General features: G+C 36.4%; 1 protein-coding gene across 14 annotated transcripts in view; it reads right to left on the bottom strand.

Annotated features, from left to right (window-relative positions):
- Positions 1-4,517: 4,517 nt before the first annotated feature.
- The window catches only part of LOC140458257 (ataxin-7-like protein 1), a 247,119-nt gene continuing 235,437 nt past the window's right edge, over positions 4,518-16,199 (bottom strand). For all 14 annotated transcript variants that reach the window (XM_072552630.1, XM_072552631.1, XM_072552633.1 and 11 more), the window contains 2 exons: positions 8,632-8,709; positions 4,518-7,003 (listed from right to left, as the gene is read on the bottom strand). In XM_072552630.1, coding sequence (XP_072408731.1) covers positions 6,986-7,003; positions 8,632-8,709 — 96 coding nt within the window. In that variant the 3' untranslated portion in view covers positions 4,518-6,985. The remainder of the gene's footprint in view (positions 7,004-8,631; positions 8,710-16,199) is intronic.

Here is a 16,199-nt window from a genome sequence, read left to right as displayed (position 1 = left end):
TTTTCATGTCAATGGTCTTCTACCATTCTTAATTATCTTTGAATTCTTTCTGATATCTTCTAATGTTACGTTCATCATGTTAGTTGTTCTGGTAAGTATCTGGATTAATTACTTGTTACCATGTCTTTGCCACTGCCTGAGTGCATGAATTATTAATTGGTTACTTTTATAGTTATTGATGACTGTCAAATACTATGTTTTATGATGTGCCTTGATAGCTTAACTTACTAATTGATTTGTCTTCTTTCAAAACATGTTTCCATTGTGTACTATATTTTTTCCTTTCTAGTCTTGATACTTAATATCTACCATTATCGTTAGTTTCAATTTTGCATTTTTTTCTTTATTCTTTTGCCATTACTGAACAGTTTGTTCTTGTATGTTAACGAGTTATATTAATCCAGGATTAATCAGTGTTTTAAGTATTTTCCACTGCTGTTTGTATTCATTTGGTGGTAACCACAACTTATTTTCTCAACCTCCATTCTTATTCCCTTAAAATTACCAGTATTTTGAGAGAAAGGAATTAGTTATATTTCATTACTTTTCTTACAGTATTGGACAGTTGACAGATTAGTCTGTATGACAACATTAGCATAAACAATTACATAAAAATATGCTTTTATCCCCCAAAATTTTCTCTACTGCTCCAGGAGAAAATCAAGCTGCTCCCTTTATGCCCTCAAAAAAAAAAATCAGTACTTCTTTCACTTCAACAAACCTTATCTGACTTGCTGAAAACCTGAACCTAATTTTCAAATTGACTCAGGACTGATTGAACCCTTCTAAAAGTAATGAACTGAATCCTTTATAACTTTGAATTCAGTGTGCTATCCTTAGTCGTTCTCATTTGCGGCTGTACAGGACATTGGTTAGGCCACTTTTGGAATATTGTGTGCAATTCTGGTCTCCTTCCTATCAGAAGGATGTTGTGAAATTTGAAAGGGTTCATTCAGAAAAGATTTAAGGATGTTGCCAGGGTTGGAGGATTTAAGCTAGAGGTTGAATAGGCTAGGGTTGTTTTCCTTGGAGCATCGGAGTCTGAGGAGTGACTTTATAGAGGTTTATAAAATCATGAGGGGCATAAATAAACAAAGTCTCTTCCCTGGGGTGGAGGAGTCCAGAACTAGAGGGCATAGGTTTACAGTGTGAGGGGAAAGATATAAGAGACACCTGAGAGGCAATGTTTTCACGCAGAGGATGGTACGTATATGCAATGAGCTGCCAGAGGAAGTGGTGGAGGCTGCTACAATTACAACATTTAAAAGGCATCTGGATGGGTATATGAATAGGAAGGGTTTAGAGTGATATGGGCTGGGTGCTGGCAAATGGGACTAGATTCAGTTGGGATATCAGGTCGGCATGGATGATTGGACCGAGGGTCTGTTTCCGTACTGTACATCTTTACAACTCTACTACATTGCTGTAGTTTTTGTTAACTTGCTCTTCCTCTGCTGTAACTTCTGTGTCTCGCCTTTTTGTACAATATCAGTGCATGGACATACTCTTACGTATTCTATTTGTCAGCAAAATTTCTGGAAATAAATTCTTTGCTGAAATCGATTGTGGCCCAAAAATCAATTGTGGACCCTTTTCCCTTGTCTTTATGTTGAGATGGGATTGTCATCTATTTGCATTTGTACATGTGAGATATTCTAGTTCACTGCCTCCTTCAACACTCATGGCATGTCAGCCATCAGTGTGCTGTCCATCTTCTTTGATGAGGAATCAGGGATGAACAAGTGCTCAGAGAGTGCAACAAGTATCTTATGTGCTCTCCAATGCATGCATCCAAGTTCAAAGGTAATTATTCCATGGAACTTTACTCCATTTCTGCAATTCTGGAGGATATGAATAAAATTTGTCTGGATGCAAATAGCCTTTTTGCATTTTAGAGAGCATGAAATATTAGCATATGAAATTTTGTACTGTGCTCATTTAAATTATGGAAAAAATATTCAAAATAAAATTATAGACTTCATCCTTCCAAACTTATCTGGGGAAAATATTCAGAATTAGATTAAACTATTGGTAATCACAAATTTATAATGTGGTTTCAAATTTGAAGTAGTGAATTAGAATTACTATAATAGAGTAGCAGTTCAAATCAAAATTGACCAGATATCTCTGACACATCAATCACTGAAGTAACCTGCTACATGAGCCCTGAAATCAAACATTGTATATAAATTTTCCAGAGAACATCTCAATACTCACACCTTTTTTGTCGTCATTTTCTAGTTTATCCAGTATTTTGTTCTCGTTTGATGTCAGCGCGTAATTGTGTAGATTCCTTTATTTGAATTCAAGCTCACACTGAGCGGGTAAAACCATTACGGTACTTACATAAAAGTTATTATGATTTTCCATGCCTAGAGAAGTAAGGATGCCATCTTAGGCAGGACATTAGGAAGTGGTCCAAGTATTGACATATACACATATGTTAAAGTTAAATTAAGTTAAATTAATTGAATGAATGAAGCATAACCTTGAGATACCCTTTCACTCTCATTTTAGAGAAGGGCACAAAGTTTGACAAAATATAGATTTCATCAAGCAAGTTGGCACCCAAATCATGATACCCTCATACTAATCTCTCACCTACATATGTGATAGCGTGAACTAGCACAAATTGAAGGTGATGATCTACTTGAAATCTATTTATTATTGATCAGTTGTCTTGTGTTGAAAAGAATTCCTGAAGAATGCCTGGAAAACAGACTATCAAAATGCTGAGCTGTACAGAAGATAATAAATACAGGAAAATATGTTTCAACAAGTAATTAGTTAAACCCCTCCACTACTTCTATAGATTTTTCTTTAAAATTTGTGCCCTGCTTGTGGAATGTTATAAAGCATGGCTACAGTCGAGAGATAGAGATGATGAACCATTAAAGAGAACAAGCACAGACAGAAGAACATTTGAATAGGAGCAGGAGTAGACCATTCAGTCTGTTAAGCCTGTTTCACCATCTGATTAGATTTTGGCCTCTACTTGTCTGCCTCTTGCATTTGACTCACTTGTCAATCAATAATCTAATTTACATGAAATCCACTGATGGAATATTGTACAGTGGACTACATAATCACAGTGGAATGTAACAAAGGGTCCTCAGAAATGATTCACTTCCAATGAGCTTGCTAACTGAAATATTTTAAGTTTCAAAAAGACTAGTTTTTCTCCCTTTAAAGCTTTCTTAATAGAAACAATTTATATTTAATTTAATATCAAATGAAATGATCAGATTGTCATGTAATTCCCATAATTTATGCTGTAATCAGAATTATATATCTCAAGTTGTTTTCTGAAGCCCGGCAAATGCAGACTCATGTTGGAAAAGATTACAACTCGAGGACTTTGTAGTCACTTTTTATTATCATTCTTAATTTTTTAAACTCTGTATTCCCATGCGAATGTTTTTTTTTCTATTTCAATCCTGTAACAATACTTAAAGTATCTGTACCTAAGGTGGTGCTGAGAGATGACATTAGAAACTTTTCACTCATTTGAGTGCACATGACAATAAAGGCTACTCTATTCTAACACTCTGGCCATACAAGTTGTTATTTAACTTAGGAAAAAAACACAGCAGATTGGAGTACTGAAGTTCTAGTCATATGTCTTCAATTAGAATCTGTTGCCAAAAGACTTTAAGCAGAATTGTATTAAACATAATGGCAGCAGACCAACTAATGGGTTCAACACAATGTTGGAGCAAATTACTGCAGATGCTGGAATCTGAACTGAAAACAAAAAATGCTGGAGATCACAGTGGGTCTGACTCTGAAGAACAGTCATCTAGACTCAAATGTTAACTTTCTTTTTCTCCATGGATGCTGTCTGACCTATTGTGATCTCCACCATTTTTTGTTTTCAACTAGTGGGTTCAGCTGATTCAGAGCTTGGATGTCAGTGTTAGAATTGCTAGAAAGGAGATGGTTAAAGATTTGTTGCACAGATAGAGGTTTCTCAGCCTAAAGAAAGATTGAAAAATGTCCCAGATGTCATTGAATGGTGGGTTTTAGCTGATCATCTGCTGGCTGTGTTGTGTAGGTTCAGGCTACACTGCCAACACCTACTTTATTCTTTGGCCAGATCAAGTTAGCTCTGCTTACATGCTATGTACATACTAAACCTGGCTTATTGTTATCTGTATACCAATTAAGATTCAATGTGAAAACATTGAACACTGTCATCATTAACATTTAAAAGTTCTAAAATTATCTTTAAAGCTATTATTGGACAAATCTGGGAACAGAAGCTTGGTGTTGCATCTATCATAGTTGTCTTGCAGGTGGTGTGAGGCTGAAACTGGGCAGCAGCAATTCTCAGAAGTTATATCAACCACATTTGAATAAATCTCAAATTCCATGGGATTATTTGTACTGATGCAAAACCAAAATCTATTTCATAAACACGAATTCTATGTAAATTATCGTGACAACCATTTTGTCACATTGTTTGAAAAATAAAGCAGAACAACTGAACAAGTTGAAGTAAAGATACAACAGGAAAATGTACTTCTTACAAACATATAAATTATTTTTTTATTTACAAAGCCTGTTACAAAACAAAAACAAAATCCCTCACTAGAGAATGTCTCCAAGCTGGGTGTTGAACCATGGCAGTATCAATCAGAAACAAGGTTTGTTCAATTTATTTTCTCTGTATGCCATCAAATTAACTATTTACAGCTATTCTAGACATCATTCTGTTAACAATACCACAAAGATGAAGATAGGCATGAAATGAATGCAATGACACTGCTGTGGGAGTGGGGCTGGTAGTGGAAGAGATGAAAAAGAAAAGTGCACAAAGCAAATTGAAAATACGTAGTGTTATTAAATCCATTTACAAAAAGGAGACCAGTTACGGTATGGCACGCAGGATTATTTTTACATGCTTTCATTATCTTTGAATGGGGTATAAATTGAAATCTGCAGTAGGAAAGCACAATGAGGCAGGTGCAAATTCTTGTCTGTGCAACAGCAGTATTAACACACCCATGACTGACCAGCAATGCAAAACCCAGAGTTTTGTCAAAATGCCATGGGTCAACAGTGTAACAAAAAAATAAGGTGTAAATAGAAAAACTTTCTTTTCCCAAGAATTCACTGAGATTCAGCAATAATATAATAATGCTGTATAAACTATTTTCTACAAAGTTTTTGATCAGCTTTATATACAATTGTTACATTAATACAAAAGAAGGCATACAGTATTTCTGCTGTCTCTTTATGGCTGACAGGCTTATGCATTATGTCCATGATTTGTACTGGTCTAATATACAATACCAAAACCCACTATGTGGGTAAAGCACTAACACGTTTTATAGTTTCCAAGCTGTCCCCTTCAGTCATGGACTACCTTTGCATCTCACTGCCCTTTAGCAGTTTCTGATGAGCACAGCCAGTTTCAGAAGGAAAATTTGTATTCACGACAGACATCAGCTTTTGTTTTATAATATATATATATATATAAAAAAATTATTCTAATTATTGGGAATTTATTTCCCACCCCCTGTAGTTTTATAACAACCCACAATAAATTAGAAAAATTAAAATACTTATAAGCTCCTAAGCTAACCATGACAAACATTTGTGCAAAAATAACAACAGATATGTACACAATTTTCAGTCTAACAAAATGTACATAGCAAAAGTTCAATCCAAATTTATTTTAAAAATATATAAACGCACAACTTCTGACGTTCCTAAATTCTATGTCTGAACCTATCCTGGTCAGTTAGAGCATTAATAAAATGATAAATCATAAATTAAAGAAAATTAACACGAACAATTGAAGGAACAACTGGGTGGATGATGATTAGCTTAAGAAAAATATTTCTCTGTGCCATAACTTCATTCTAACAGTCTCTGCACACCAGCTTTAGTTTATTTTACAGAATGCCCTTCTCTTTTAACTACTATCCATTATTAAAAACCTTAAAAATCCATCCTTATTAATAAGAACATTCTTGTCCTTTTTTAATCCATACCTGTCCCCTTCTAATTGGGAAGGATCCATCACAAATAAGTGCACTTTTAACACTGAATAATAAAATATCATTAACACTTCCTTTACCCTTGCTCTCGACTTATCTCTCAACAGTCCCCCTGCAAATACACTCATGACATTATAAAGCTAGAAAACTCCACCTTGTTGTAACATCTTCATACAAAGCTGGCAGCAATCAAGTTTCCATTACCCTCTTCATCGTTTAAAATAGTATCTCAAGATTCCACTTGTGTCACAAGTAGAACAAATTTTGCCATCAGCAAAAAAATTATGTAAAAATGTATGTAATTGTTTCGTGGTAACTGGGTCTCTTCAGGGTTCAAATTACAAATGCAATACTAAAGTGAGTGCTGGTACAACAAAGGTCAGACATTTTCCTTAAATGTCTCACACTGCGCAAGACCTGCCAAGTCACAAAACATTTTAGTGATAGGATATGTCCTTTATATAAAACTTATAGGGATACAAATTGTAATCAGGGTGGATTCCATAAATCCTGCCAATTGTCAAGAATTTAAAAAACATCAAGATAAAAAATAGATTGTGATGACGTTTAGTTTTATGCTTTTGCCAAGTCATTTAGATCATGATTAACATTGCAGATTATAATTATCCCCATGGAAGGGGGCAAGGGGGAATAAAATCATGATTACCCCGACTTTTCTAGAATTTGTTACATTGCGTTATTATATTGGATGTCCCTAAACCACCACCAAACACAGCAAGTGAGATAGGGTTTTCGCTCCTACAATAAAGGAATGATTGGTAAGTCATCGTACACTCATTCACCATTGCTAGAAGAATGGGGGAAAAGGCCGCTAGGAGGTGTTGGCTGAGAGGGAGAGCTCCTCATGTCTTCAGAGCAGAGGTTTTCATCTTATCGATGCAGTCCATCATACAGTCGAAGGCAAGTACCAGTGTCACTTGTAACCACTGTCTTAGGCTACTACCCCATAAAGTCAGCTTTCACTGATGAACTTTTGGCTGCAAAAAAGATAAATAAAATTGATCTCTCACATAAACAGAGAAAAGCAAAAACAGAGTTTGTTAAATACAGCAATATCATGCTAAAGCGGAGAACTGACAGAAAAAAAAAAATTGGTCATAATTTGGACAATATACACACAATCATTCTTCCCTCTCTCCCAATCCTTGACAAAATAGAAAATTTGGGCTGAGAAAAGGGCGAACCAAGATTAAGGTTAAATGACAAATGATTAAGTTAAAAATCACAACACATTTATTGGACAGCCAGTGGCTGTAGCAGCTATTGGAAATCTGGGATGGGATGGAGCACAAGCCCATAGTTTTCCACTTCCATCCCTCAAGGGCCTCAACAGAGGACTAGGGTTTTAGGTTGCATTAGCAGACTAGCCTAAATAGGATCATTAATTGGACATGCACAGGCAGGTAGCTGTCACCAATCCCCTCCCACAACCCAGCTTGTTCTAAAATGGCACTAAAGCAGAACCAAACTGGCAAACCAGCACAGTAGCCAGAAATGGGAAATTGCCAGCAAGTCCACTTTCAGACTCACCTCCTCAGCTAAATAAAATTCAGCCCAGTAAATGTAATGACTGCATAAATGATTTTTCAATAATTATAGTAGCTAGATGCAATCCTAACAATCCAATTAATGAAAGATGTTCTCGCTCATAACTTTAGCTTATCCCAACTGTTGATCCAGCTGGGTAATAAGTTTCTTTAACAGCTCAATCCACTTTGACTTGAGTGTTATAGACACTTCCTTTAAAACATGTATACTTAAAAGTTGTATATGCAATTATTTTTTCTGGGGATGACTTCCAGCAGAGAGGTTTCCTGAAGTGTATAGCTTTGAGGGGATAATATTCTCACCATTACAAACGTGAATCTGTTAATTATTCATATATTGTCTACAGATAAAGCAAAGCCCATGCTGTAATCCAAGTTTTTTAGGCAACTGTACACTATTTTATTATTTCAGCAAATAACAGCAATTTTCTAGAAAAATAACTTCAAAAGGTACTACAGCTTTCTTCACAGGGACTATCAATCTCTGACAAACAGTGCATGGGAAAATGAAGAACATGGAAAAAATCAGTTATACACCTAACAGGACTGGACTGTAGTACTCTATAGCTGTAGATATCGTAATCAATTTCCTTACCTGGGAGTCAAATAAAGTTTTTAAGGGATTAATTTACCTCAAGGAATTCTCTACTGTGTGTCAGCTTCTTGATTTTTAAGGGAAGAGGTTATTTTACATTAGAGTTTGAAGCTTTTTCTTTCAGTTTTGCATCCTAAATTGTCTGTTTCTCACAGAGTGCATCTTGAAGTGGACGGGAAATTAAGTTAAGTATCAGTGCTGTCCCGGTCAATTTGTAGAAGTATCAATAGATTCCACGTTTGAATGCTGCTTATGCTAAACACATATAAGTAACTTGATACCAGTTACAAGATGGACTACTGTTTAGTATTAGCCAGAAACTTTGAAGGAAACATGAAGCTCGCGAGGTCCCATAGATTTATACAAAGGTTACACTTAGGAACCAATTAAAAATCTATGTTGCTACCTTATGGTCATCATGATATGCTACACATCTGTATCAGTATGAAATTTTGATACCTACTTGTCTGTTACCATGTACAGGGTTCGTTGTAGTTGAAGGACTGGACTGTGATAAAGAAACGCTGCTACCTTTTCCAATCTGCTTGAAAGAAATGAGAATGTTAAAAAATTCAAATAATAGAAAACTTGCCACTTACCAATTTGTCATCACGAAAAGAGAGATTAATTTCTAGTAACATTGGTGATGCAAGATTGTGAACATCACCGACTCTTTTCAAAAACAATAACGAGTATCAATGCTCATTCAGTTAAATAACTGCACAACAAAAGAATTATTTGTACATTAAGAAAATTTAGAGTCAAACCCAACTTGATTTACAAGTTGAGTATAACACACGTTTCGTCAATACAAATTGCCGATAACGCAATCGACAAATTGTGGACATTGTCTGGATAAAGCAAACTTTCTACTGAACAGGTAAATGATTTTCTATCGCGGTTTTCCACAGCCTCATCTTCTATCACGGTTTTATAGACTGATTTTCTATAGCACGGGGTTGCAGAGGAATTCAGCCACTGTGTTATACCAGAGCCCTTCTGTATATTATTAAGGAAGGGAGGGTTCGATGACAGGATCAAAAAAACTTTATTGTCAATACAATCTCAGAGATAGTAGCAGAAGTACTGTCATTGAAACCACCAATAAATAAAACTACTTTAGATTTCCTGAGCAGTTAGAATTGTTTAATTAGTAATCTCAAGGGAAAAGATTTGATAAGAAAACAATCAATGTAACTGAATTCCATATTAAGCTTGAAATCAATAAACTTGGTCCTAAAAGAGAATCTTGAGTTTAAACAAAATCAATTACAAAGCCAAGAGGAGACAGTGAGCTAAGGCTGATTAGGTAAATAGATGACAAGGTGCAGAATAAACAAACAGTATGAATTAAGAAAACAATTCAAATATTCAACAAAAATAAATGGAAAAATAAAAACTCAGCAAAAAGGATCTGTCCATGGCTTACAAAGGAAATTAAGAATAGTATTAGATTAACTGAAGAAGTTTAAATATTGGAAACAGCAGTACTATGTCTGAAGATTGAGTGTGTTTTAGAAACCAGCAAAGGGCCATCAATACAATTGATAAAAAGGAAAATAAATATAATGAGAGCAAATGATCCATGAATATAAAAACAAATAAGGACTTTTAGAGGTACACAAAAAGGAGAGTAGCTAAGTAAACATCAGTCCCAGAGAAGGAAAAGCAGGATAAATCATCATAAGCAATGAGGAAATGACAGAGACACTGAATAAATGTTTTGCATTTGCCTTCACAGTAGCAGACACAAATTACACACCAGAAATAAAGAGTAACCAAGGGGCTAATATGATAAGGAAATTAAAGTCATTTATATCACAAGAGAAAAAGTACTGAAGAAACTCAGACTAAAATCTGTCAAAATCACAGGAGTTGACCCAGCCTAGGAACTGAATGAAATTCTAAAAGAGCTGCAGAGATAATACAACACTACAATTTAAGAAAGGATAGTGTAAAGAAAATGGAGAGCTGCAGGCCAATTAGCTCTGCATCAGTCGTAAAATGTTAAAATCTCTTAAGGAAATCTTAACAACACACTGAGAAAATTATAGTATAATTTGATAAATATCAACATAGTTTTACAACAGGGAAACAATGTTTGGAAATTTATTAGGGCTTTCTGAACATGTAGTGGGAAAGATAAAGAGGAGTTTATAGTATATTTGGATTTCCAAAATGCACTCAATAAAACACCAAAGGAAAGGTTAGTACGCGAGAGCTCAGGGATAAAAACAGATGCTGCTGTCAAAACTGAGAGGGTCTGACAGCACCTGTGAAGACAGAAACAGCATTAACATTTCAAATCTAATATGACTTCCATAGAACTGGAGATTCTTCTTAAGATGAGTCATTTTGGACTCAAAATATTAACTCAGCTCTTCTGTCCATAGATGTTATCAGATGTGCTGAGTTTCTATTTTTATTTCAGATCTCCAACATCTGCAGGGTTTGAATTAGTAAGGGCTCAGGACGTTGAGGTAACATATTGCTATGAATAGAGGATTGCTTAATGGAGAGAAACCAATAGACAGATATAAGAGACTAGGAGCATTCAAAAGTTGGCAGATCGTGATCAGTGAAGTATCAAAACAGTCAGTGCTGGGGTCTCTGCCACAGTGAAAATGTGATACAACCAAATGGGATAACTCAAAATTCCAATTTGTCAAAGTCATCAATTAGTCCTGCCAGCAGAATATCAAGTCCCAATTCCAGATGCTTATAATAAGCTGAACATTTGCACTGGCTACTCTGTATTAGTCAAAATTGGAAATGGACAATATGAGACTAGCTGCCGTCTTAAACAACTCGTGATTTCTAGGTACCTGAAGAGGAAATTCTCAAGTTTAAAAGAAAAAGGCAGAAGGATTTAGAGCAGTGACCCAGCAGCCATCAACAGAAAAAGTGTTTCAGGCTTTTATAATGATAGGATTTTGATAGGAAATGCTCTGAATATTTCTACCTTTTTCTTTAAAGCTTGTAGCCTGTCCAAAAAGCTAAAAATCTCAAGGCATCCTGTAACTGCCCATTCAGTTTCTCTCCTGTCATCTATGAGGCCACAGGTTTGCCACCTTGGGACTACCTTGCACATCACCAAACTATATTTGACTTGAATCGTGCAGGAATTCTTATGTCATTCGATTCATCAAGACTTTATCGGGCTCTCAATTCAAATTAGTCACAAAGTGACAAAATAATGCAAAGGTAGATGAGAATACAAGTTGTGAGGAGAACACAAAAGGCTACAAAGAGATATAGAGACAGTTTGAGTGAGTAACGAGATGCTAGATGTGGGGAAGTGAGAGGTTATTCACATTGTTAGCAACAGAAATGCAGAGTTTTTAAAAATGCTGCAAATTCTAAATACTGAAATTTTGGATGTACTCACAGGAGAAGCATAAAGCTAAAGGTGGAAAACAGTATATTATTCTTGTACAAATCCTCACGGCTATCTCCACGTTAGCCACGGCTCAGTTGGTGGTTCTCTTGCCTCTGAATTAGAAAGTCCATGGCTTTAAGCCCTACTTGAGAAGTGTGAGCATATAGTCTAGGCAGTCAATCCAAGGAACGCTGCATCATCTGAGGAGCTGTTTCCAAATCAGATGCTGAACTGAGGCCCCTTCATCCCTCTCCAGTGAAATAAGAGCCATTATTCAAAGAGTATGGCAGATGACCCTCATGCACTAACCAAATACCTACCGCTTAACCAACATTACTAAATTAACAGATGGCTTTAAAAATTCATTCACGGGATGTATACATAATAGAAAGGCCAGTATTTATTGTCTGACACAAATTGTCCTTCAGTTGGAGGTGAGCCATTTTCTTAACCCCTGCGGTTCATTGTTATGATCCCAGCTGATGGTATCCTTGGATAATTCAGATGTAAGACTGGAATCTGGCCTAGCAGTATTTTTTTTACTTAATCATGTAGTTTTTCACTGAATGACAAGCATATATACTGCAGATTTAGTCTTAACAATTAAACCTTAGCTTATTATGCATAAGAAATTAAGCTGAAATAATATAAACCAGACTTTTTTTTTTACATAAAACACAGCCTGAAAGATTTTCATGGCAAAAATGCAATCCCATCTATCCAGACACCATCACTTTAAGGTACACAAACACCAGAAGAGTGGCAGGATATAACATCAGTGCTTCACCAGAGACTCTCTCTGATTATGTTACCTAGTCATGGTGACGAAACATCTGAAAACAAACCTTCCAGCTCAGTGACCTAACTTAAAGAAATATCATCATCAACCCGAGCTACAAATCTTCTCAAAGATTGCTAATATTTCCCCTCTCCATAACATCACATTTGACTTACCGGTTTCTTTCAAATCCCAGCCTTGAGAGTTTGATAGCCTTTTACTAATTATTCACACACAGATTAGATTTTCTCAGCTATTTAGAACCCTGAAAGGTCTACATGAAACCATTATAGCCTGGAACTTCAGCCAAGATCCTTACACTGAAGAAATCTAGTTCCTAAATTTTCTCAAACATCTTTAAGCCAGAAACTTCTGCAAAACTGAAACCAAAAGCTTTCCAAGCTATGGGCTTTCCCTTTAATAAAATAAAATCAATTCTTGATTCCTCTAAACCAAAGGAGAAAGTGAGGACTGCAGTTGCTGGAGATCAGAGCTGAAAATGTGTTGCTGGAAAAGGGCAGCAGGTCAGGCACCATCCAAGGAGCAGGAGAATCGACGATTCGGGCATGAGCCCCAAGGAAGGGCTCATGCCTGAAACCTCGATTCTCCTGCTCATTCGATGCTGCCTGACCTGCTGCACTTTTCCAGCAACACATTTTCAGCTCTTCTAAACCAAAGGCAAGCTAATGTTTTTCAATGTTCAGTCTGTCAATTATAATACTCTCACAATGCAAACAAATTCCCATTATTACTCCAGGGACACTCTGTCATCTTGATTTTAAAAGAAATACCGACAGGTTATTCATTAAATTCCTTCATAAACTCAGACCAAATCCACCAGTTTAAAATCCGAACTCAAAAATAAATAATATTAAAATTCATATCTATCACACATCTTCTGTCATGCCACACAAAGATTTTGGAGGCTTTGGCTCCCAATTAGTTTCTTAACTGTCCACCACTATATATGATGACATATGGCAAAACTGGTCTGTGAGACAGCTCCAGCAAGTGTAGCTCGAGACCCCAGTTATCAACGAACAGGACTTTGCAGTGTCGGTATCCAAAGCAGAAGATTAATACTGTCCAGCTTTATTATTAAATCACACATCTTGTTGATGTCTTAGAGACCTTACAATGCACATATTCTCTATCATTTGTTTCCCAACATGACCCTGACTGACTGTACTTCTAACTATCTGTAAAGTAGTTTAGAGTCACCCTATCATGATGGAAGGTGTTATATTCAATCCAAAGTCACCTTTCTTCTCAAAAACTACAACTTTGTACTTGCTGCTTCATAAAAAGAAGTAACAAGGATAGTTCAAGAACTTTGACTTCAGTTATAAATGAGCTACTTGCAAAATAGCCTGTTGTCATTGTAACTGAACGGCTTGGAATAGAGAAAAGAAACATTTCAACAAGATATTCATTCATTCCCTATTGATTCTCAGGCATTGAAAAGCAAAACTATACAATAAATCTTGTCAAGTTCGACAGTTGAATTAGGTGCAACGTGGTCTACCTTAACAATTTTGATTGTAGTATGTTGGTTTCTGTACAAATCAAAGAAAAACCTTAAATAAAGTGAGACAGCAATTGCAAAGGTGAGGGATATGAAGACAGCATCAAAAATCCCCAAACAAAAGGTCAAGTTTAGAGCATTGCTTTGCATAGGGAAATAGATAAATAACGCAAGTTAAATAAAGTAAGAACACCTAACTCTACCAAATGGTCATTTGGTAGCAAAGAATTTGAGTATTCCTGAAAACTGAAAAAATTTTGTCCCAGTGATTTGCCTTGCGATCATCAAGACAATTCACAAGAATATCAATTTAAAGAGAAAACATTATTTTAAACAAAACAAGATGTGCGCGTTCATTACTTGGCAAGTGAACACTGATTGATAGAGGTGCTGCAACAGGAGAATGCTCCTGTTCATAATGATTGACAGTTAACTACCAGGTTTTGCTTCATCTTTGATTACAAATGTGAAATATGGTGTATGAATTTCAGTGCCAGTGTAATGCTAGGTATTTGGCTATAGTCCCAAAGACTGGCAGATTATGTCAAACAGCATTTCCCTTTGAATTGGAAAACAAGAAGTGCTGGAGATCACAGCAATTCAGGCAGAATCTATGGAGAGAGTTTGCAATATATCCAATCAATCTGGACTTGCAAAATGTGCAATGCAGTGTCCAACCTTAGACGTGATTCTGTAATTAGATAAACTTTGCAGGATAATCCTAAGTGTGCGAAGAATTATGCTAACAACCAATGGTCAGTCAGGCTCATAGTGTGGTTTACTTGCATATGTTGGAAGCTACCTATTAATACACAAAAACTTGTTCTTTGCAAAAGGCAAGAGTATTGCACTTGTTTTGACTCAACAGGCCAAGTTTCATTTCTTATGGAACTGCCATGCACAATGTCAATATTAATATTTAACATTAAAATTAAGCCTGTCAGTTAGAACTGTCAATCAACAAATATACCCTCTCCTTGACAACTGTATGAAGTTGAAGCATGCTGTTTGCAATCAAGTCATCAAAGACAATCCCAAGACAAGCAGCCAGCCGCATATCTACACCATCACTAAGAGCACTGTATTCATCTCTGTAACTTCACCCAAGTCCACCCTATCTCATCTCATCTGCTGCTAAATCTCCTGATGCTAAAATCACACAATTAAAACTCTCTTGCTAGTTTTAAGGCTTCAAATGATTGCTTCAGCTTTACATCTCAGAACATGAAGAATATGATTACTTCAGGAGAGCTTTCAGCACAACAGATACTGAAATTGAAAGTGCAGATGATATTCCCATGCATATGCTGGCCTTGTCCTTCTAGATGGTAGAGATCATACACTGGAAAGATGTTGTTCAAAAGGGGTTTTAGTGAATTGCTGCAATGCATCTTGTAGATGGTACACAGCTGCTGTGTCTGCAATAGACTGAATTTTGAAGACATTGGGTGAGGTGCCAATCAAGCAGGCTGTATTGTCCCAAATTGTGTCAAGTTTTGAGTTTTGCTGGAGCTCCACTCTAATTGAGACAAGTGCTAAATCTAACTGTATTATGGTCACTACCTTCAAAGTGGTTACCCAGTTCAAGCACTTGCCTGGCTTCATTCCCTGAGACTAAATCTAAAATTGTGTCTGCACTCATTAGATTCCTTATATGGTAGTTCAGTAAAACGTTCTCTTGAATGGAAGGAATTTAGTGCCCTTTGTGTCTTTCATACTGTTCATATTCCAATTGATACTATAGTAGTTGAAGTTCCCAACCATTATTGCTTTTGCACTCAGAAGTTTGAATGCTTATTTGCTCTTCTATCCCATGTCCACTATCTGATCTATAGTACATCCTGGACAGATTGGCTGTCCTCTTTTATTTCTGATTTCAACCCACATGCCGTCATTTAGAGTCATAGATATGTACAGCACGGAAACAGACTCTTCGGTCCAACACGCCCATGCTAACCAGATATCCCAACCCAATCTAGTCCCACCTGCCAGCACCCAGCCCATTTCCCTCCAAACCCTTCCTATTCATATACTCATCCAGATGCCTTTTAAATGTTGCAATTGTACCAGCCTCCACTACTTCCTCTGGTAGCTCATTCCATACACATACCACCCTCTGTGTGAAAGAGTTGCCACTTAGGTCTTATTTATATTTTTCTCCTTTCACCCTAAACCTATGCCCTCTAGTTCTGGACTCCCCCACCCCAGCGAAAAGACTTTGTCTTTTTATCCTATCCATGCCACTCACGATTTTATAAACCTTTATAAGGTCACCCCTCAGCCTCCGACGCTCCAGGGAAAACAGCCCCAGCCTGTTCAGCCTCTCCCTATAGCCCAAATCCTCCAACC

This window comes from Chiloscyllium punctatum, chromosome 32 (genome assembly GCF_047496795.1).
Source record: "Chiloscyllium punctatum isolate Juve2018m chromosome 32, sChiPun1.3, whole genome shotgun sequence".
Lineage (NCBI taxonomy): Eukaryota > Metazoa > Chordata > Chondrichthyes > Orectolobiformes > Hemiscylliidae > Chiloscyllium > Chiloscyllium punctatum.
The sequence above is the reverse complement of the archived record's forward strand: the minus strand, read 5'-3'. Positions and strand labels throughout refer to the sequence as shown.